The sequence below is a fragment of the Phlebotomus argentipes genome, unplaced genomic scaffold (assembly GCF_947086385.1).
Source record: "Phlebotomus argentipes unplaced genomic scaffold, Phlebotomus argentipes genome assembly contig_5, whole genome shotgun sequence".
NCBI lineage: Eukaryota > Metazoa > Arthropoda > Insecta > Diptera > Psychodidae > Phlebotomus > Phlebotomus argentipes.
Window position 1 is genome coordinate 1,696,467 of NW_026776165.1, and position 21,103 is coordinate 1,717,569.

Genomic DNA, 21,103 nt, shown 5'->3' on the forward strand with positions numbered 1-21,103 from the left:
TTTATCGATCGAATTCTAGCACTGAAACTTAAACCAAGGCCAAGGAGAGTCTAAGAAGTGTTCTTCTTTTTAGTTGTATTGAGAATTTGTGCTGCAAAATTAAGTCTATTGCATTTTGATTTTCGAATTCAGTTGTCTTGATTCTTTTTTTCAAATCTAATTCTTACTTTTGCTCACTGCTTGAGAATTGAATATAATAATTTATAATGTAAAAAATCACTTGTTATTCTTTTTTCCATAAATTTGTTCCACTTCTCCCAATTTTTCCCGTCGACACGTAACAAATACGGCAAATACGTAAGAAGAAGAGTGCAAGAAATCTAATTCATCCCTCTCTATATTAGTGGGATTTAAGAAACTTCCGCTGAAAGACTCACGCTTAAGTAATATTTGTGTTTGGTAAAGTTTTTTTTTTGCTGAGTAATCTTCGGGAAATCTTTCTCCACTTTTCTTTTCCCTCGACTTTTGTCACCATCGATAATGAAGGAGTTTTCTGGAGAGAAGTCACGAGATGTAATCTTCATGACAAGCCAGTTGGTTTCTGTCTCCAGAAGAGGCGCCAGTTTTTTCTCCCTCCCTCTGCCTGATGTCCTAATGTCTCCATCAACTTCCAGCCATCGCCAGACAGAGTCCTACTGTTCCACTTTCACCTAAAATTAGCGCCAGCGAGAAACTTTTCCATTTTCACACACACACAGCGCGCTTGCAAAGTCCATGACGTGGAAACCCTTGCCGGATGGGCTCTATTAACTGGGACTCTTCGTTCGATGCATTCTAAACAACTTCCTTTCACGCATCCCAAATTTGAGCTCTTTCGCCACATTAATAAATCGCTAAATCCGATTTATACTCTGCCTTTGATTGACAGCTGAGCTCTGACGCGCTTCGGTCTCTCACCCTCTTTGGCTTTCCTCAAATTTCCTCCTCATGTTTATGGCCATAATATGTTCTTAAAACTCTGGGCGATGAGTTGCTGGGGAAATTTTACAATGGCCACGCCAATGCAGCATCTCTCGGAAATTATGGATAATTTTTCACTGTTTTTCGCCTCTGCTCGTCATTTAAACAGCGCTCTTGTCTCTCAATAACTCTCGATTGGTCTCAATTTAATTCCCTCAAATCGTCATGATGAATTATACTAATTGATTAATCAAAAATAATTACGCGGACAAAGTGAATGCGACGCAGTGCGTTTGGAAATGAGGCTCAATTAGTGAATTAACCTTGGCTGATTCCTCGTCCTTTGGGATTGCCAGAGAGAAACACCAGCTCAGGCGAAATTCAAGACGCCCCTTTTGTCTCCCAATCATTCTCATGCCCTCATGAGTGGCGCGCTGTAGAATCATAATCCACAGCCCAGAAGCTGTGCATAACTTCTCCCTTTAGCCTGTGCTGGAAATTCGATACTGGGATGATATTGTAATTTCCCATGTGAGGGTGAGTGAGCGAGAAGGCGAGACGGAACTCTGCAATTTTCACATATTGGCGAATTGATGTGTGAACTGAGGGCAGATTTTTCGGGAAACGGAAGTTCTAGTTGAAGCTTTTCCCCTTCATTCGAAGGCACATTTTCCCTTTTGTGTCTCAATTATTTTATTACCCTCGTAATTGATTTCAATTTGAATTTTCCCGCCTCACGATAGCATCACGAGGAATTCCGAACACTTGCGAAATCTCAAGATCTTGGTTTTATCTATCATTTAAACAGTCAAATTCTAGAAGAAATATTTCAAAAAACAGATAAACCAAACAACTTTGAGAGGAAAACTGTAAAAATTAATGTTACTTGTCCATGAAAAGTGCGAATTTTCCACCCTTCCGCCGAATTGTAATTTTATCTGTCAATTCGATCTTTTTTTTCTTATGTAATTTTACCAATTTTACCATCAAAAGTGCCCTTCCGTGAGCATTTAATTAAATTACCACAAATTACACCCGCAAATCTAAACAATTTGTGGGTGATTTCAGAACAAATTGACAAAGATTATCTCACATGAAAATGACTAGCGAAAGACACACTATTATTGTGCCAATTGGAGTGGGAATTCTGTGACCCGGTTTGTTTGCACAATCAGCCTCTTTTCTTGCCACGGCACCTTTTTGTGAGAGGGTGCGGGAAACAATGCCGGACCGCCTGCAAAGAGACTCCTCGAGGCTCAGTGAAGGATTGTAATTGAGCCTTTATTGTAAATGTGCAGTTTACAGTTGAATGCGCATGTAATTTGAGTTTCTGATACAAAACAGACGAGTTTTTGCTGATCCACTCGGCAGATTTGCACTATTTACAGTGGAATTATATGTAATGCGCTAAAATATATCAGAATAATGTGTTCTGTAATAAATTTGGGTCAATTTGAACTTATTTTGTGGCCATGAACTGTTGAAACACGCTTTAAACGCATGAAACATGAATTTCTCTATTTCTTATTTCAACAGCTGATGCTATGCAACATATGCTTCATAGTGCGTCAAGCGACACAAAATTAGAGCAAGAAATGTTTTCCTCACTTGTTTGTTTATTTTCACCAATTTCCACGCAATAAACTAGAAAAACCAAGCCCAAAGATGGATTATAGTGATTTTATTGTTACGCAGGTGAGTGAAAATAATTGAATACCATTACAAATTGTCTGAAATGCTCTGCTGAAAGATTGCAGAGGAGAGTGAGGTTATGTCTGAGGCTTAAGATGGGATTTCCCGCTATTTTTCCTGCTCTCCATCACCTGGGAAGATGGCCTTGAGTGCCTGGGAAATTTCTGGATCACTGTCACTTAGAATATCCTTCTTAGACACTCTCTTCGGACGTTGTTTCAACACCTCTGCAGTTTCCTTCTTTCCGGGCTTCTCCACCCGCACAGGAATCTGGGAAGTCTTCTCCTGACTCTTCAAAACCTCTGGCTTCAGCTCTGCAAAGTGTTCTTCCAGAAAGATTTCACCTTCAAGTCCTGGCAGATCAGAAACTGGGTCATTGTCATCGATTTCATTGTCAATTTCTCTTCCGGATGATTTTTGGGTGGATTTCTTGACATCCTGACCAGGTGAAGTTGTTAGGATCTTCTCAAAGTCCATCGCCCTGGCCACTGTGGCAATTTCCTGGCGCTTTAAGAGACTCAGTGCGATGCTGTGAATCTTCCGTGAGTGATTTTCATTGCCTCTGTTGAGATATCTGGCCAACAAGGCCAGAAACTGAGCAGCTCTGCTGAAGAGTTCCTCTCCAAAGGCTTCAGGGTAACTGACAAGGGTTGTCAGGAGTCCCAGAGCCTCATGGATTTGATAATCTCCACCAGAATACTCAATTTCTTCGAGATACTCAATGATCCAAGGCAGGAAGTTCCGGGAAAGCATCTCTCTGGCTACTTCCGGGCGTCCACTCAAGCGTCTCATCGTGCCCAGCAATTGACCAGCAGTGTGAGTGTCCACAAATTGCCTGTTCAGAGAGATGAAGGCGAATTGCTCCCCGAAAGTCAGGGATTCCACAACTGAAGCTCTTCCAAGGTACTCAACACCTTCCGGATAACTGGCCAGTGCATTGAGGAATCTCGCTGCTGAGTTCTGCAGATGGTGTGTCTCTTTCCTCCTCTCGGACGTCCACAAGAGCGTCTCTAGAATCTTCCCGGTGAACTTTCGCACGCCCAAAAGATCACTTTTCACAACTTCGCGGGCTGTTTTGGCGCCAAGACCAGAATCTCCCGTCAGTCGCCAGCGGATGGCCTGCAGAAGCTTCCCTCGGTGCGGAGCAGCCTCGTCCCTCAGGTATTTCTCCATGAGAACATAGTTCAGAGACACGGGCTCTCGCGAAGGACGTCTTTCGCGCTTTCCGGGCGCTTCCTTGAGCTTCTGGAAGCTGACTCTCCTGTTCGTTGGCTCACTCTTGGCCTCCTCGCCGCCGGAACAGTGACACTCCACGATGAGGTGCAGGATCTCATTGCACTTGTGGAAGTAGCACGAGTGCGTGAACTTCCTGGACTTTTTCGCCTTGTCAGCGTTGTTCATTCTTCGCCACTTCCTTGAGAACTGAAGTCACCTCTTGAGAACTTCCCATTCCGCCTTGGATTCTCCACACTTGGCGCTATCGATCAAACCGCGCTGAGCAACAGGTGCGTAAAAAGGAGATAAATATTTCTGGGTCACTCCTTTTCGATTTGCCCACCAATTTTTCATCCCTTCTTCAAGGCTCCTCATCAATTCACGTGCGCCTCATTTTCGGCTGAATAATTGCGAATTTTTGCCCTGAATCATCCATCAGAGGCGATGATTGAGGATGAGGGCTGAAGATTTGGGTGGCGGTGATACATTTTCAGGCTATCTGATTGTCTGGCGGGCGATAAAACTCCTCCTCAGGCGAGCTTAATTGAGGACGGAAGAGAATTATTATTTTAGGCGATTATGCCATGAAAAGCTTCGAGAAACCGTCGAAGTTAACCCATAACGTGCTTAGAAAGGAATTTTTCATGGAGTTTTTTCCTCCGGCGTCAGAAAACTGAAGGACAGCCTAAGAAAAAAGGATATCCTAGGCAATGAGTTGGCTAGAAAGATATTTAACTCGTCCTTCATAAGTATTTAACCAAATAGGACGATGGGAACAACAAATCTATGCCTAGTTTATCAATTTCGTTTACGTTCTCGTTAAGGATTTAAGTCAGGCTGTTCTTCTAAAAGCATTGGAAGTTAGGAACTTAGGATTTGTTGTCCTGAAATCTTGATATTTTAGAATTACCTTTCGGAGTTCGATATTTTTACTCCTTTATCCGTTAATGAGTTAACGACTTTACTGATTCCAGTGTCCAGAGACTGTGATTTACATTCCCAACTTCATCACGTCGGATGAAGAGAAACACATCCTGGCGTCCGTGGCGTCGGCGCCGAAGCCGAAGTGGACACAGCTGCTGAACCGCCGGCTGATCAACTACGGCGGCGTGCCGCACAAGAACGGCATGATTGCCGAGGAGATGCCGCGCTGGCTGCTGACGTTCGTGGAGAAGATCAACAATCTGGGCGTGCTGGAGGACAAGAAGGCCAACCACGTGCTGGTGAATGAGTACCTTCCCGGCCAGGGAATCATGCCGCACACGGACGGGCCGCTTTTTCATCCCGTGATCTCGACGATCTCCTGCGGATCGCACACGATTCTGCGGCTGCAGAGGAGCGCCGGCGGCGAGGAGGAGCAGCAGATCCTCGTGGAGCCGCGCAGCTTGCTGCTGATCAAGGACGAGGCCTATCACGATCACCTGCACTCGATTGACGAGTATTTCGAGGACAAGATTGACGAACGCGTGACGAACTTGAGTCTCTGCGAAACGACTCACGAGTCCGGAACCGTCCTGACGAGGAGCCGAAGGATCTCACTCACCATCCGCCACGTGCCCAAGACCAGCAAGATGAAGATTAAGCTGGGCTTCTGAAGTGTGAGTACTTTTTTTGCAATTCCTTCCCGATTTCACAGGTTTCGCGCGCGTCACTTTTGCCAAATGTTTTGAAGGTGTTTTTTGAGCTTAAATTGAGGTGCTTCGATCGAAGCATAATAACGTGCCAAAATTAATATATTAGTGCATTTTTTCCACGTTCGGATTTAGGGAACTTTTGACTGGAGAAAAACTGTCTCAATTGTTGGGGTAGCAAAAAGGGGTTGTGTTTTATTCAATAAAAATTCAATCGGCTTCCACACAAGAGACTTGTTATGGCGACATGGGTCGCGGAAGAGGCGGTGAATGTGGCGGTGATTCGGCGTTCTCCTCACCTGACTCCTCATCGTCGTCCTGCAGACTGCCCTGGAGCTCCTTTATCGCTCGCATGAGCACGAGGAACTCCTTCCGGCGACTCGCCAGTTTGCGCTGCAGCTGTCGGCGCGAGTCCTGCAGCTGATTCAGCTCCTCCTTCACCACATCCAACTGCTGCAGCGTCTTCTTCCTGTCCGGCTGCTGGTTGATCACCTTCGATAGCACGTCGTACTCCATGCGGTTCTTCCGGATCTTCTTGGCCAGCACGAGGTTCTCCTTGCTGTGCTCAATCTGCACTTTGGCCAGCTCGATGCCCTTCTCGATGGTCTGCGAGATGCTCTCATAGTTCTTCAACTCCTGCTGCATCATTCGCGTGGCGAAGTCCGATTTGGTCACGGCGAACTCGCACTGCGCCAGCTGCGCCTGCATCCGGTCGTACGTGGCAGCGGTGTTCTCCGGAGTGTCGGCTGTGTTGCACCACTTGATGAAGGTCTTCAGCAGGACGTTCAGTCGCCGGTCGTCGCCAGTTCCGTCGCCGTCAATCAAGAGGCGCCTCTTGATGACTTCCTCTGCGGGAAAATAGGCAATTTTAACGACATTCCCATGCGAATTTCAAGTTTCTCACCGTCTGACATTCCTGCTCAATGTGTTTGCGGTCTGGTATGTCTGGAAATTGGCCAGGGAAGGGAAGAAGAGTCTCTCCTCAGCTGTTTGTTTACACTTCTCGCTTCCTTTTGTGAGGTTAGGTGAGAAATCCCAGCTGACGTGATTTCACAGGGTGATCCACTAGAAATGTTTTCATACTAGTTAGTAGTTTGTAATTTTAGTCATTTACTTGAATTATTCATGTGGAAGTAAAGTGCAAAATTGCCTTAGATATTTTTTCTTTTTTCAGTAATTTATTTTATTTTGCTAAAATTTGTGATTCAAGAAGGGAACAAAACTTTCTGGACATTTAAAAATATAGAAAGAAACTGCTTAACTGGCTTAAATGCTAGAGAATTTGATAAAAAATTTGTCAAGACAAAGCATTACAGTCAAAATTTCTCTAAATTCGTACATCTTCAGGTAAATTTTTGAGTAAAACTTGAAATATTCCCCACCGTAAGCAGTTTGTCATGCCATATTCCTTTAGGATTGTCGATCATCTGGGTTGTGTTTTCGCCATGCAGCGAATTTTGCAATGGCGCGAAATGTTTCCCGCCCAAAAGTCCACGTCGGAAAATGCTCACCATGGTGAAAATTTTCGCGGTGCGGCGAAAATTTCCCACCCAACGTGTTGAGGAGGGGCGAGGAAAAGTCAGAATGAGTGTTTCGCATCAGTTAAATGTCAATTCTCATCCCAAAAGGATGTCCCGGTCACATTCTTTCGCGACCCTTTCTCTCCTCTGAAGCCCCCACACATTCACTGCGCTCTGCACGCCCCGCGAAGTGGCACTTCCCTGTCCAGAAGCACCCTCAACACAGTCTTCCTGGGCAGCGTCTCTGGGCGGCGAGAGGCTCTGCGCGACGGTCTTTCTGCGGGCATCGCCTGGATGCCGATGGTGTGACTGGACAGACGGCCGCATCGGGACGTCTGTGGCTGGATTTATGGTGAGACTTTTCGCTATTTTTCACTGTGAGATGCTCAAGTTTGCCATTTGACGTGGTGTTTCGAGTGCAGGTCTTTGTCTGCAGCGCACAACACTGCACATTTTTCCAGGCGCGAGTGTGTGGCCTCTTTTGTTTGTTTTGTCGCGGCGGAAAACTAACATGACAATTCTGGGTGTGGGTGGAAAATTATTAGAGACACCCCCTGAAGGCACTGACAATATTTTATCGTGTGAAATTCAATCCACTTGCCCAGAGTTTGCTCGTTTTTTTCCCCTGCCAACGACAAAGAGTGAGAAAGGTGCGAGAAAAATGTATTTCATGATGCTTTGGGTTTTGCTGGGGAAAAATGGCTTGTTTGCGTGATATTCACTTTGTGAAGTTTTCTTCCGAAGATATCCAAGAAAGTTCACAAGGAGTTCACTTGCTCTCGTCTAGAGAGTTTGTTGATGGGAATATTTCACAAATCGGTCGAGAATTCACTCAATAAGAACTTGTTCAACTTGTCAGGTGAACAAAATAGGTTTTCTCAAGCTGATATTGAGTATTTTTTATTATTTTTGTTTGAATTCTATTACTTATCTTTGAATAAATTGATTCATTTTTTTTTTTTAATTTGGAAGAGTGTGGAAAAAATAACGTCTGAATATGCAATGTAAGATTTTCTACCAAAAGAGTGTTAAATGGAATTGAAAGTTATATCTTAAAAGCTCTTCCTGTTCTTGACACTAATGTAGCTGAAAAGTCTTTCACCTTCTCCACTTTGTCGTCTATTTTTGGCTTAATTGTTTTTCCTTCTCGTGCGATATCCAACCCTCGAGTGTATTGTGACTATTGCAATTGTTTAGAAATAATCATAAAAATAAATAGTCTCTCACGAGAAGTGGGTGAATCTAGAGCGGCGACTTCGTCCCAGATATTGCCTCCTTTCGTGCTAATGGCCAGAATGCAGCTTTTCCAACAAGGAGGAAAATTGTGTGTCGCCCAAGATAAATAAATTACACGATGTGAGAGGATGAAACGTGGGAGAATCCACAAGTCCTGACCGATTATTATTTCTTCAAGGCATGGAATTTTGTGCACTTGTGTGTGTTCGGCATTGTTGACTTGAAGAATTCTTATCAATTTCCATTATATCGTCTTTCGAATTGCTTGCAGAGAAGCCACAGGAAAAATCAATTCTTCAATCAAAATCCACTTTGGATGTCTAATTTCGCCACCCCGTGCGCACATCCTTATTGCGGTGAGGGAAGGAGGATTTATAATAAAAATTTACCCAATAAAATCCACTTCCATTTGATATGTGGTATTGCGAATATCTCTTCTTCGCATTGGTTTTCCGCTTTCTTGCAATTTTGCGGAGGAAAATAAATTTTATGGCAAAATTTTTCACACAGAAATCTGTCTTTTATGGCATCCAATTGCCAAGTCCAAGTCATTCAAATGGTGTCTCTGTGTGTTTTGTGCTTGTTGATGGCGTTGGAATGGATGAGCGGAGATGTGAGGAAATGTCTATAATTCGCATATTTATTTAGAGAACGCGCCAAACGGCATGAGAATTGCAGTTTGAGAGAAGAGCCATAAAATAAATATTATGCCACCCTGGGAAACATAGCATTGGAATATTTGCATTTTAACACTTGAATAGAGGGGAAGAATTGCTGCGAAATAATAATTTTGAGACGTCGTGTAATCCGTTGGAAACACACAGCTAACACTGCCGCAGACATTATATGTGATAAATCCGTGAACGTGCATGGAGAACATGTCACGTGGGAATATGTTTGGTAATTGGCATCATTAGTGTGTCACCTCACGGGTTTAGCTGTGCGTTGCTGATAGAATATTGAGTTGGCCCATGAAATAATTATTTCGTGAGAATCTGTGGACAAGAGCAAGTGTAATTATCACATGCTCATTTATGCTTCTGTGTTGCTGTCGCATACCAATTTTGTTGGTTAGTTTTATGGCACACTTTATGGCAACTTACAGTCTGACTCTCCCTATCGATATTCTCTCCTCCTTTTGTGTGATCTCAATAAATCACATATTTGACCCTTTTTTCCCTCGACCACAGGATGAATCAGACAACGTGACAGCGGGCATGGTTTATTAATTTCGATGGCCTAAAAAGCGTCATGTGTCTTTCTATTCGATGTGATGTGGATGATAGACAAAAATCGCTTTCACTTTTGCCTCACAAGACGATGAGCAAAAAGGAAATTCGCCTCCTTTGAAAGGAAATTTATTATACCGTCGAGAATGGACGACAAGAAAGGCGATATGGGAGAAGAAAGCTCTTTCTTCTGTTGGCTAAGTGAGGGACTTTCTTTTGCCACGGACGCGTAAATTCAGTGGCGAGCTTTCTGGGAGGACGAGGGAAAAAAAAGGAGAAGTAACCCTTTTCAAATATTTGGGGTTGATGCGCGGCATTTTTGGTCATATGGGAGAGGCAACACATGAGTCAGGGCAAATCTGTGGGGTGTTGGCACAGAAAGGGAGGAAGAGAGGGTTGAATGATATGAACTTTCTCTCCCGCAACTCTCTGTATTATTGATTCCAAATGAACTACAACAACTCACATGACGACGAATCGCGAGTGCGAGTGTGGAAAATTTGTGAGGATAAATTTCACTTTTCAATCCCAGAAGGAGGCCAAGACGATCGAGTGAATTTCCCTCGCGCTTTTTATGGTTACACCTCAGAAGAGCTCCCGCGCGATGGTCATAAAAGGTTCATTCGATTAATTCATATTTTATTATTGCAACTCCCATCCACACTTGTGCTTGTCCTCCTTCCATTTGGGAGTTTCAGTGCAGCGACGGGATAAAGTTTCGCTGAAAGCACATTCATAAAATGTGTATGATGAGAAAGCTCCAAGTTGCTATGGGAACTCTCACAAGGTGCTTCTCACACATGCCAGAGGTGCGAGTCGCCGCGGCCAAGGCTTTGTCTCCTCTTTGTTAATAGTTGGCGGTGTGTACTGCTTTTTCCTTCAGTCTTCGCTTTCTCCGTTCTGTGCTGTCCGTTTTTATCCTATTCGCTTTTACACTTCTCCTGGGATTACTGACTTCCTTATCTTTTTACTCGTTACCATTTGAAAATTTAATGATTCTCTTCCGAAATCTGTATCTTTGATAAGGCATGCTCAAATCTTCTTTTTTCTCCTAAATTGGCTGCCTTTCTATCTAGTGTGTATTCTTTGAGGAACAAATTCAAATACATAACTCTATCTGGCACTGTTCCAATGATTTGAAGCTGAAAATGTAATTAGTGAAGAGATGATTTGCGTTTGAAGACGCTTGATGACAAACATGATCATTTCAAAGATAAATGCGTCTTTCATTCTTGCGATAGCTGGCTGCTTCTTTCGCATTCAGTTCCACAGTCTAATCTTCCTTCCTATTATTCTCTTGATCAGCTCTGCAAATTACTTATTAAATTCCAAGGCACTTTATCTCTTATCTTTTATGTCTTCTCCGCATCTAAATATTTTTGGTCTGCCATTGTGAGCCACTCTTTCTTATCCCTCGGAGCCTAGTGGGATTTCAGGGCCATAAAAACCGCGATACGCAAAGTTATTCACTTGGTTATTCATATTTATACATAAATCCACGAAGGAGTATGCGGAATTCTTGGTGCGGTCCTCAGTCGACTCTCACCTCGGGATGTCCCTTTTTTACGATTCTCACACGACATTCCACATTTTAATGCCGCCTCTTCGGTGGCTCTGCTGCCGCTGCATCTTTCTCATACATAAAAATGTATATTCGGTATATTATCGTCGTGTAACACATTTTATTGCTGTTTATATCATTTCACTGTGCATGATAATATATACATTAAATGTTTTCACACCCTCACAACCAATGGCCTCATTCTCACGTTGGATTTTGAGTGGAAAATTGCCGCTATTTCCAACACTGCAAAGCTCTTTTTTTTGTGGGTGGCAGGCAGGCTGTAAAGCCATTCTCTCTACCCGCAACTAAGTCGAGTGCGAGCGGAGCGAAAAGCCACAGTGAATCCTTAATTATTTGCAACAAATTTGCCATTTACCTCGCACGTTGGAGCCTCATTATTTAGCCGCGTGATGGATCACTGGGGGGTCGACGGGTTGGGGAATTGTCTGATAAATTCCCTGGGGTTCGCTTTTTGTGAGCTTTGCAAAATATCCCCCCAATGTAGCGCACAAAAGTCACGGGAAATCTTCCATCCATTCTTTCATTGTGGCTCTCGCTGGTGAAAAAATCCCATTTGGCATGTTTTATGGGGGGCGACTAGAGAATAGACGTGCAATGCGAACGGGGAAGGCAAGGAGAGCGACGCGCTTTTTATGGGGTTTAATATAAAAATTGTCCCTTTCCCGCACGCCCACCCTTTCAATTGGGATAAACGATTGATGCGACACGCTTTATCTTTCTCCTTCAGAAGATTGGGGATGAAATTTGTGGTGAACAGAGAGTGAAGTTGTGGTGAAAAAGATTATCTTGGGAGGCATAAAATGTGAAAATTGCACTTGGTTAATTTAAAAAAAAAAAACAGTCAAATTGGCGATTATCAGAGTGTCCTATAAAGTGCCATAATTTTATGGGACCATCAGGATCTTCATAATTTATTATTGAAGTTGAAATTGAGTAATAAATCTTCAGTTTTTGTAGAAGTCTGTGTAGATTTTATGCCTAGAATGAGAATTTCAAGGAAATTGTTTAATCTGGTTGATTGCAATATCCGTGTTGTCTTGGCGCAGGACTTCTAAAGTACAATGGACATTGAGAGAGGGTCTGCTCGGCCGTATAAGGAATGGGAAATTGTTTATGGTTGAGAAATTATAATAATTTCACCGACAGAGGTCACTCCACCCTATTGGCAAAATCTCAAATTTATGGCCTTTCCCAAAAAAGGAAAAAAAAAATTTGAATAATCCTCTCGAGATATGAAAGTTTCTTCCTTCTCTTTTGCCCACCACGACACTCTTCAGCCCCGCGTGTGCGTCCGGAAAAAAGAAAACGTCCGGAAGCTAACATGAGGAGCAGCAACAACACGGAGAAAAAGAGAGCGGAACATAAATTAAGATCTAAAAAAGCGATATCAATTTTTTGCCCTTTATCCATTTTCCTTTCTGTGGGATTTTTTTTTCCTTGTGTGTGTGTTTGAGTGGAAAGCGGAAAAAGTAGGATGCGAGATAATTTTCATTGAAATTTATGTTGTCTTAATCTCACACTTAAAATCTCCTTTCACACTATGGAAGAGTGAAAGTTATCGCATGGCAAAGTGCTCTTCATCTCTCATCCTTTCACACCCACTCGGACGGACATCAGCAAATGTTTATAGAGGGAGAGTTTTTCTTTAATTAAATTTGACAAAGTTACCATTTTGTCAAGATCTGCAAAAGCTCACTGTGGGTGCTTTTCAATTCAATTTCCCGCTGGCGAAGACTTCTGCAGACTGAGACACTTTCAAATTGACTCGGGTAAACAAAAGTGCTAATTTTGAAAAAGTGTCACACTTGGCAAAACTTTCTTCGTGATTTATGACATGGCAAAAAGTTTGTTTTTTTTTCTTTGTATCTCAAATGACAATGTAATTATATTATGTTTGATTCTGGGGGTCTGAGAAGAATGTAACAAAGAATCACGAGTGAGGAAAACTATTAAAAAAATATTGAGGCACTTCAATTTGTCCTCTTTCACCTGTTCTCAGACAACTTAATTTAATTCCCAGGAGAAAAAGAAATGTCTCACAGTGTGACAAAGTATTCGCTCGTGCAGACAATGTAATCGGAAAACTCCACCACGAAACTTTGGCAATAAATTTGATTTTATTAACTGTTTGATAATTTTATTACTTTGTTATCTGTTTCGAACACATTTTAGTCCTTTATTTGAGTTTGCAGTACGTAAATTACATTTGTGCACTTTGTCTCTTGATTTAATACACCCAATCAGGACTTTGGCTATTGAAATTTTATCGACAAATAGTCGAGTGATCTCTTGAGTTTGAGTTGCGGGTATTTTATGGTAAAATCAATGTGAAAATTTTTATCAAAAACTATGACAAATGAAGTCAGCTGACGAGGGAACTAATTTTGCAATGATTGCACTATTTAATTTCTTTGTAAAGTAATTAACTCTGAGAGTGATTCTCATTCTCTGCGAAAAAACCACCCAATAATGAAGATGAATTCCTGACTTCCTCTCAGGCCATCAAGCACTCAAATGTCTCTTCATTGAAGTTAATTTAACCCTTGTCGCAATTTTTCTTTCTCGTGTGCCCCAGAGAAAGAGTGGCCCAGTTTCTCCTTTTCTGTTTCCTGCCAATTTTTGTAATTAATTAAATTCGCCCCCACTTGTTCGCCAATGCGGTGTTGTCCTCATGCCGCCCTTCATGACTCTGTTTATATTGTTTCCTCTTCTATTGTGGTGATATAAGAAGTTGCCACGATATTTTTCTCACTTCATTTTCCCATCATTAGTGTCAGCGTGTGTGTGTGTGTGTGTTCGCTGTCCCGGAACCGCCCCAGGATTCTCGCCCCCCTGTATATTGCTTGGGTGTGTGCCTGTGGCAGTCAATAATGAATTTCGGCTCCACCACCCACACTTGTGCAATTATCTCTGGGACAGTTGATGGATGTGGCTCATTTTTCAGGTTGCCACGAGCAGCGCGTGAATCCGCATCGTAAATCTCCGTGGGCGCGCTCGAGTGGCGGAGGAACGCCGCGTGGTGATGTGGCCCAACGACACGCTAGACGGCGGAGTCTGGGTGGGCGCCAATGACACCCCGGCACACTTGCACTGTCCGTCAGTGCAGATGCCCGTGGGCAGTGTCGTGTCCATGCTGCTGTACGCTGTGGTGTGCATCGTGGGCCTGTGCGGCAACACGCTGGTCATCTACGTGGTGGTGCGCTTCACCAAGATGCAGACCGTCACCAATATGTACATCCTCAATCTGGCCATCGCCGACGAGTGCTTCCTCATCGGCATCCCCTTTCTCATTGCCACGATGTACGTGGGCGAGTGGAAGTTCGGCAGCGCCGCCTGCAAAGGCTACATGATCAGCACTTCCATCACCCAGTTCACCTCGTCCATCTTTCTCTTCATCATGTCGGCAGACCGATATATCGCCGTGTGCCATCCGATCTCCTCGCCGCGCTACAGGACGCCCTTTGTCTCCAAAGTGGTGTCCCTCGTGGCCTGGGCCACGTCGGCCCTCACGATGGTGCCCATCATGATGTACGCCAACACGGCCCAGACGTTCAGGAACCGAACGGTGAGTTTCGCTCAAGATTGAAGATTCTTTCAATGGATTGAAAGCGCACTAAAGAGCTAGAAAACAAAGAAAATCATTTTCTAACGTCTAGAAATTAGTTTAGCTGTCACTTTAATGGAATGCTTCAATAATTTCGCTGATTTTCCATTTGTAGGATTTTAAAAAAATTCAAATTCCAATGTAAAAAAACACAAAATACCAATTCTCCTTATGCTAAATAGAATGGAAACTTTTCTACTGTCTTTTTCATTACATTATCTTAATATTGTAGAAGCTGAAAGAAGAGAAAAGTCTCTAGATAATTTGATTCGGTAGCGAGAAGTGATGTGAAAATGCAATTAATACGATTACTATCTGTTTCCTTTCACTCGCTGCAATTTTTGATGATAAGAATTATTCCCATTTCAGCAGAGGACATTTTGATTGTCGTGTTGTTGGAAGTATTTGCAATTTTAATGCCCCTTATTGTGGATGTTTGCGTAACAGCATCACAGCTTGGGGCGTTAAACATACGCAATTCCGCGAATTGGATCCACAGTGACAATGCGCTTTTGTGGAGCTTTTTGTAGGGCTTTCGTGTGTTTGGGGGGGGGGGGGGAAACAAATATTGCATATTTCTGCATTGTGTGCTCTGCCGATCAGAGGCGCTGGGGATTTTCATCACACGCGGTGTAATGATGAATCATGATGCGATACGATGGGAAATTCCATGCGCCATTCCATCGTGAATAAATTGAGATTTCTCACGTGGGAATTCTGTCGACAAACAGCCAAGGAATGCCACCCTCTCACGCCCACGGGCGGCTTGTCCCCATTTGTTTGATTCCCTCGATTGATTACGCGCATTCTCTACAGTCCCTCGAATTGTAGTCTTCTGGGGAATTTATGTTGTGCGGCAAATATGCCTCAATGTACAACGCACAGAGTGCGACGAGAGATTCCCCGGGGGTGAATATTTCACTTGACATGAGATGGAGTGAGGATTTAAGTTGTGGTGGTTTTAAGGGAGTTTTTTTTTTCTTTTCGGGATGAAGAAGAGAAAAAAAAGTGTATATCTCGAGATTTGTGAGTTGCTCTTTTTTTTTTTTATTTTACTGCCCACGACAGATGGTGGAGAAACTTTAGAGAGAGAGAGAGAGAAAAAAAAAAGAAAAACTTTCCTTATGCGAATTTCCTGCACGCTTTCCTGTGATGCGCCTTTAAGAGAGCTTAAACGGTGGAAAATATTATGCGCGCAGCACAGTGGTGAGAGTGTGGAGATGAGGCTACTTTAATATCCAATGAATGGCCACGTGGAGGCTTTGTTTGGAAAGTTCGGAATTAATATCAATTCATGCAAACATGTTATAATTGACTATAAACTAATTAACTCATATTCTGTTTAATATTTCATGCAACAGTGGCTTTTACTCAATAATCATTTCCAATAGCAATTAATATGTGCATGTGTTTATGCCGACAGTTAATAGTTAATATGTTGCAAATAGCAAGGAAAAATCAATAATGCACAATATATGGCAACTTTTCTTCAACTTGTCTTGGCCATCTTGCACACAAACTGATGGGTTCTTCAGACTTCCTCGACACTCTCGCCATAAGCTCGGATGGAAACTTTGGCGGTTGAAGTCAATCACAAGGGATTTGACTGGAAAGTTTTCCCATTTTAGTCTTTCATTAGTTGTTTGTACATATATTTTGAGAATATGAGGAAAAATATTCATAGCAAAACTCTTCCTGGCCTCATTTCATCCCGCTTTTACGGGATTTTTTTTTTACGACCGTCAAAAATATCCGAGTGTTGCTCGCTTCTTTTTTATGGTGTCTCTCTGAGGGTGAATTAAGTTTGAATTATTGTGGCCAATAATTAGCAAAAGTGTGAGCATTTCTCATAGTCATTTAGGTCATTTTGCCCATAAAAATCCCTTTTCTGTCGACTGCATGGCGAAAATTTAAACATGCGAGACAATCGTAAATTACTCCCTCATTTGGGCGAACGTCTGGGTGGTCTTAACTCAAATGGGTGGAAAGTTGAAGTCATTTGGACATTCTGTCTTTTTATAGTCGCGACGTGAACTGAGATTTTACAATCTGGATCTTATTTCACATGTAATTGACCTAGTAAAGTATGTTTTATAACAGATTATAACAGCCCGTAGTGGTATAAATTATAAGAATACGGATTTTTATGCGAATCACCCACAAATGTTGTGTCTTTTTAAAGTCTGTGTGTGTAGGTGAATTTTGTGTGAAGTCACTTTAGTTGAGCACATATCCATCATCTCGTCGAGAGCTCTTTTAGTGATAACGTACTCAGTATAAGAGGGATATCTTGTAAATCTGCTTCAGTGTGTCTTCTCCTGAGCGTAGTGCTCACACATTCAAAAGGATATATAAAATGCTGAAAGGGTTTTCAAGCGCACACACACAAACCGAATTCCACATAACAGTCATCCGTGGGAAGTTCGCAAGAGAGTCGTAATTGGAAATTGTGCTTTATGTTGTGGAAATACTCAAGGCGGTAGTCCTAATTGTACACGCGAAATCTTCCAGGTATCCTGCATAATTGACTGGCCGGAGGAGGCGGAAGTGCGCTCTGGCACGACATTCACGCTGTACTCATTCATGCTGGGCTTCGCCATTCCGCTGTGTCTCATCCTCAGCTTCTACTATCTCGTCATCCGGAAGTTGCAGACGGTGGGGCCGAAGAGCAAGTCCAAGGAGAAGAGGCGCTCGCACCGCAAAGTGACCAAGCTGGTGCTGACCGTCATCACAGGTGAATGAACTCTCCACATACTATTATCTCTCTCTCTCTCTCTGCGGTGGTGTGACATGCGAGAATTAATTCCTCAACCCCCTGGCACGAGGTTGGCGACGCCACAGCCACAAATGTCCCTCCGCAAGTTCTAGGTGGGTTGGGGAGGGGGAAAAGGGAGAAAAATGTGCGGAGATCAGAGTGGAATTCTTGGGGCTTTCCCACTGAAATCACTCTCAAATATTTCCTTTTAATTTCTGCACATTTCCTCGAGGACTATCGCAAGACAACAACACAAAATCACCCGCCAAAATCCCCCCAGGCTTACCGATTCCGACTCGCAATTATCCAACAATGGGTGTCTCTCGTCGAGGGGGCGTGCAATTGATCAGAGAAGAGTTGCGCGTAATAATATCAACTATAGAGACACATTCGTCAATGTAGTTATCTTGAACACCTCAATATTTTGGGGCGGAGTATTCGAGTGGGCGTGACACCTAATAAGCTGCACAATGCTTTACACTGCATTCAGCACTTCTTTGTGCTTCATTTGGTGAAAATATTCTAGCAACACTAATTGCACGAAATTGACTTCATTTGTGAAAAATCACGATAATCATTGAAACAGTTTGGCGCCCCGTGAATTTTCCGCTAAACATCCTTTTGGCCTTGTGGGTGGGTTGAAAAAATACTCGACGCCCATTTGTTTGCTGGCGAAAGTCAAATAGAAGTTGTTCTGCTGGAATGAAGCTCAATCGAGGATGTTTCATGGTGAAAATAGAGACAATTCTATCACGGTTAAAGTCACAAAATTTCCCTTTAATATTCAAAATAGACTGTCGATTTCTCTCGGTTCTTCACTACTTTGCATAACACACTTTTCTGGGGGCTCTTTCTGCTTTGACGAGTTTTGGGGAAAAGGTGTTTTGTTTGGCTATGATAATATCAAATAGCGATGAACCTTTTCGCTCTCTGGGCACACCTCACGGGCAACCCTTTTTCTGTGTGGAAATGGGGATGAGGGTTGGGAATATCTTGCGCACAATTAATTTTTCGGCCGCAATTCTTGAGGGCATTGACAACACGCGCGCGAAGATGGACGAGAAAGAGCTGTATGGAAATTGAAATGAGCAGAGTCGTTGAATTTAAAATGACGTGCTCAGGGAATTGGGAGGGATTTAATGGAGTTGAGCTGCAATCTGAGTATCATTGTTGAACTTTTAATAAATATCCCATTTCCAACCATCAGTGAATCTCATTTGAATCATTTTTTTCTGCGCTTCGCACACATCCAGAGATAGTGAGCGAGAGTATTATTTACCAGACAAAACTGCATTAAACAATGCGATATTGCATTTGTTGAAAACTTTCCCTGGCACACTCGTGCTCGAGGAGAGGGTATAATGGAAAAATTACCACCGCAGGGCATAAAGTGGATTCTCCCCTTTGATGTGCTTTAAAACTTTTGCGAGAAGCTCTGGGAAATCTAATTAATTTACCATGAAAATACTCTTTTTCAATTCACCGGGAATATTTAGTTTATCAAAAGGAGGGGATTATTTACTCGTTGAACTCTCCTACACGTGTATTTATGTTGTGTTACAAGTTCTTTGTTGCAAATGGCAAATTTGAGATACAAAGATTGCTGCAAAATTAATGCTCACAGCTGTGATATTTTATGTTGCGTATAGATTTAATTATGTGGGAGAAGGAGAGGCAAAAAAGCTGCGGAACAGTGATTAAAGTCAACATGAAATTTAATAATGTCCTCCCCAAAATGATGCGAAGAGCGTGTTCTTGAAGCCTCAAGAGTGTTGCAAAAGAGAGGCACTTGAGAAGGTGACTTTCTCCTGAGGATTTGCAGTGATGAGAAAAAAAATCACGGGAAAAAGAGAAGAAGAAGGACTCCAATTGTGTGATTTATCTGCAATCAATTTGCCTGGAAAATTGTATTTGTCAGTCAAATGTCGGATTTGGTGCGACCAGACGATGGAATGGGAATTTAGGGCGAGAAGGAGGAGGATTACATTCATTTTTCTTTCATAAACTTCACACACACACAGCTTACGTGGGCTGCTGGCTGCCCTACTGGGTGCTGCAAATCTCCATGATCTACTCGCCGCCGGTGGTGTGCAAGTCTCGCCTCGAGATCACCATCTTCGTGCTGGTCGGCTGCCTGGGCTACTCAAACTCCGCCATGAATCCCATCTTGTACGCCTTCCTGAGTGACAATTTTAAGAAGAGCTTCCTCAAGGCGTGCACTTGTGCCGCCGCGAAGACGGCCAATGCCCAGCTGCAGATCGAGAACAGCTTCTTCGCCAAGTTCGGCAGAAGCAGGAACAGCGTGCTGGAGAGGCTGGGATCCACATCGCGCGGCGCTGCCACCACGCAGACCCACCAAGCGCCACAGAGGAAGGACACAAGAGCGGGAAGCGTGCAGCAATCGCCGCCAGGTAGCGAAATGTGCTCTATTTCTATGCAATTCAGCTGGAAATTGACTCACAAGGGGAATGTAAAACATGTTCGCATATGCAAAATTATGCCATTTGTCATTGGAATTCATGAATTCCTGTGCATTCGATGTATTCTACGCAATTTGATTGTTGATCAGGATGGAAATTGACTTAGAAAATATCTTTCTGATGTTATAAAATCGTTGAAATGTAAAGATTTTCATTCACTTTAATGTTCAAAAGCAACATTGGTAACAAGTTCTGAGAAATTCATGAATTTTTATCCACTATCAGCTTTAGATTTATAAACTGTTAAGGTGAATTTCCAAGAATTGAGGATTTAATGGTTCTCAGAAGCATCTCCGAGTCAATCTTCTTGGTCTGAAAGTGCATAGAAATTTTCTACTGTCCAAGAATGCAAATAATTGAGCTTTTGTGCCTTCCTTTCCAGTTGAGGACGAAACGTGCGAGGAGCAGCAAACATCCAGCACAACACCACGAATGCAACCTGTTCTACATACGGATCTTTAAGAGTGGCTTCGCTGGATTCCCACCGATTTTTCAGCCAGACACTGTCCAAAAAAAAAACTACCAAAACTCGATAGTATTCAAAGCGAAACTGCCAACAGTTTCCAATACAAGAAATATGTATTTCTTTTTGCTACGAAAGCCGCTGAAGTGTTTTAAAGGGGAAGAAGAAGAAAAGCACATTAGCTGATAAGGATTCTAATTGTCAGTTTTTATTTGTTACACAACGTAAGTCTAAATATTCATTAGTCACTATCTAAACATACCAATTTTAAAGTAACATTATTGTGTATAAAGTCTCTGGGGATGTTTTTGGGGGGTGATTTTGACAGAGACGAGAGGGATTTGCTAGGACAAAAACACAATGCCAAAAGTGTCAGAATCAGAATTGTGCGATGGAAAGATGTAAAACTAATTAATCAGGAGGAGTTTTCGCATGACATTTGAAATATTTCTGCTAGCATAGGAGATTTGTCTTGGAATTTATTTTGGAATCTGTGCGAATTTGAATGGAAAATCTCTCGCCAGGCAGACACAAAAGAGAGAGAGAGAGAGAGAGAATGAAAGAGGGAATTATTGCAGTTTTTCTTGTCCCCTATCAAATGGTTATCAATGGCATTAAGTGTGTGACAATGTTGCGGTGTGGAAAGATGTTTGGAGATGAATGGGGATTTTACAATATTTTTCTGCAATATTCTTAGACATCTTTTTGAAAGGAGAGGAATATTGATTATCCTTGTCAATGGTTCACGTTTAGAGAGAGAGACAGAGTGAAGAAAGGAATGATTACAGAGAAT

The 21,103-nt window shown here is 42.6% G+C and overlaps 3 protein-coding genes across 3 annotated transcripts; 2 read left to right on the forward strand and 1 right to left on the reverse strand.

The window, feature by feature from the left end:
• The first annotated feature begins 2,456 nt into the window (after positions 1–2,456).
• Positions 2,457–5,407, forward strand: LOC132265846 (alpha-ketoglutarate-dependent dioxygenase alkB homolog 6). The gene is made up of 2 exons (XM_059766629.1): positions 2,457–2,595; positions 4,782–5,407. Exons 1-2 carry the CDS (start codon positions 2,566–2,568, stop codon positions 5,400–5,402), a joined length of 651 nt encoding a protein of 216 aa, XP_059622612.1. The 5' UTR covers positions 2,457–2,565; the 3' UTR covers positions 5,403–5,407.
• Positions 5,408–5,416: 9 nt separating this feature from the next.
• Positions 5,417–6,462, reverse strand: LOC132265847 (THO complex subunit 7 homolog). The gene is made up of 2 exons (XM_059766630.1): positions 6,343–6,462; positions 5,417–6,286 (listed from the first exon to the last, which is right to left on the reverse strand). The coding sequence occupies exons 1-2, from the start codon at positions 6,350–6,352 to the stop codon at positions 5,676–5,678; spliced, it is 621 nt and encodes a 206-aa protein (XP_059622613.1). The 5' UTR covers positions 6,353–6,462; the 3' UTR covers positions 5,417–5,675.
• A 7,568-nt stretch (positions 6,463–14,030) lies between these two features.
• Positions 14,031–20,859, forward strand: LOC132265899 (somatostatin receptor type 2-like). The gene is made up of 4 exons (XM_059766691.1): positions 14,031–14,573; positions 17,124–17,346; positions 19,389–19,778; positions 20,230–20,859. The coding sequence occupies exons 1-4, from the start codon at positions 14,031–14,033 to the stop codon at positions 20,307–20,309; spliced, it is 1,236 nt and encodes a 411-aa protein (XP_059622674.1). The 3' UTR covers positions 20,310–20,859.
• Positions 20,860–21,103: the final 244 nt, after the last annotated feature.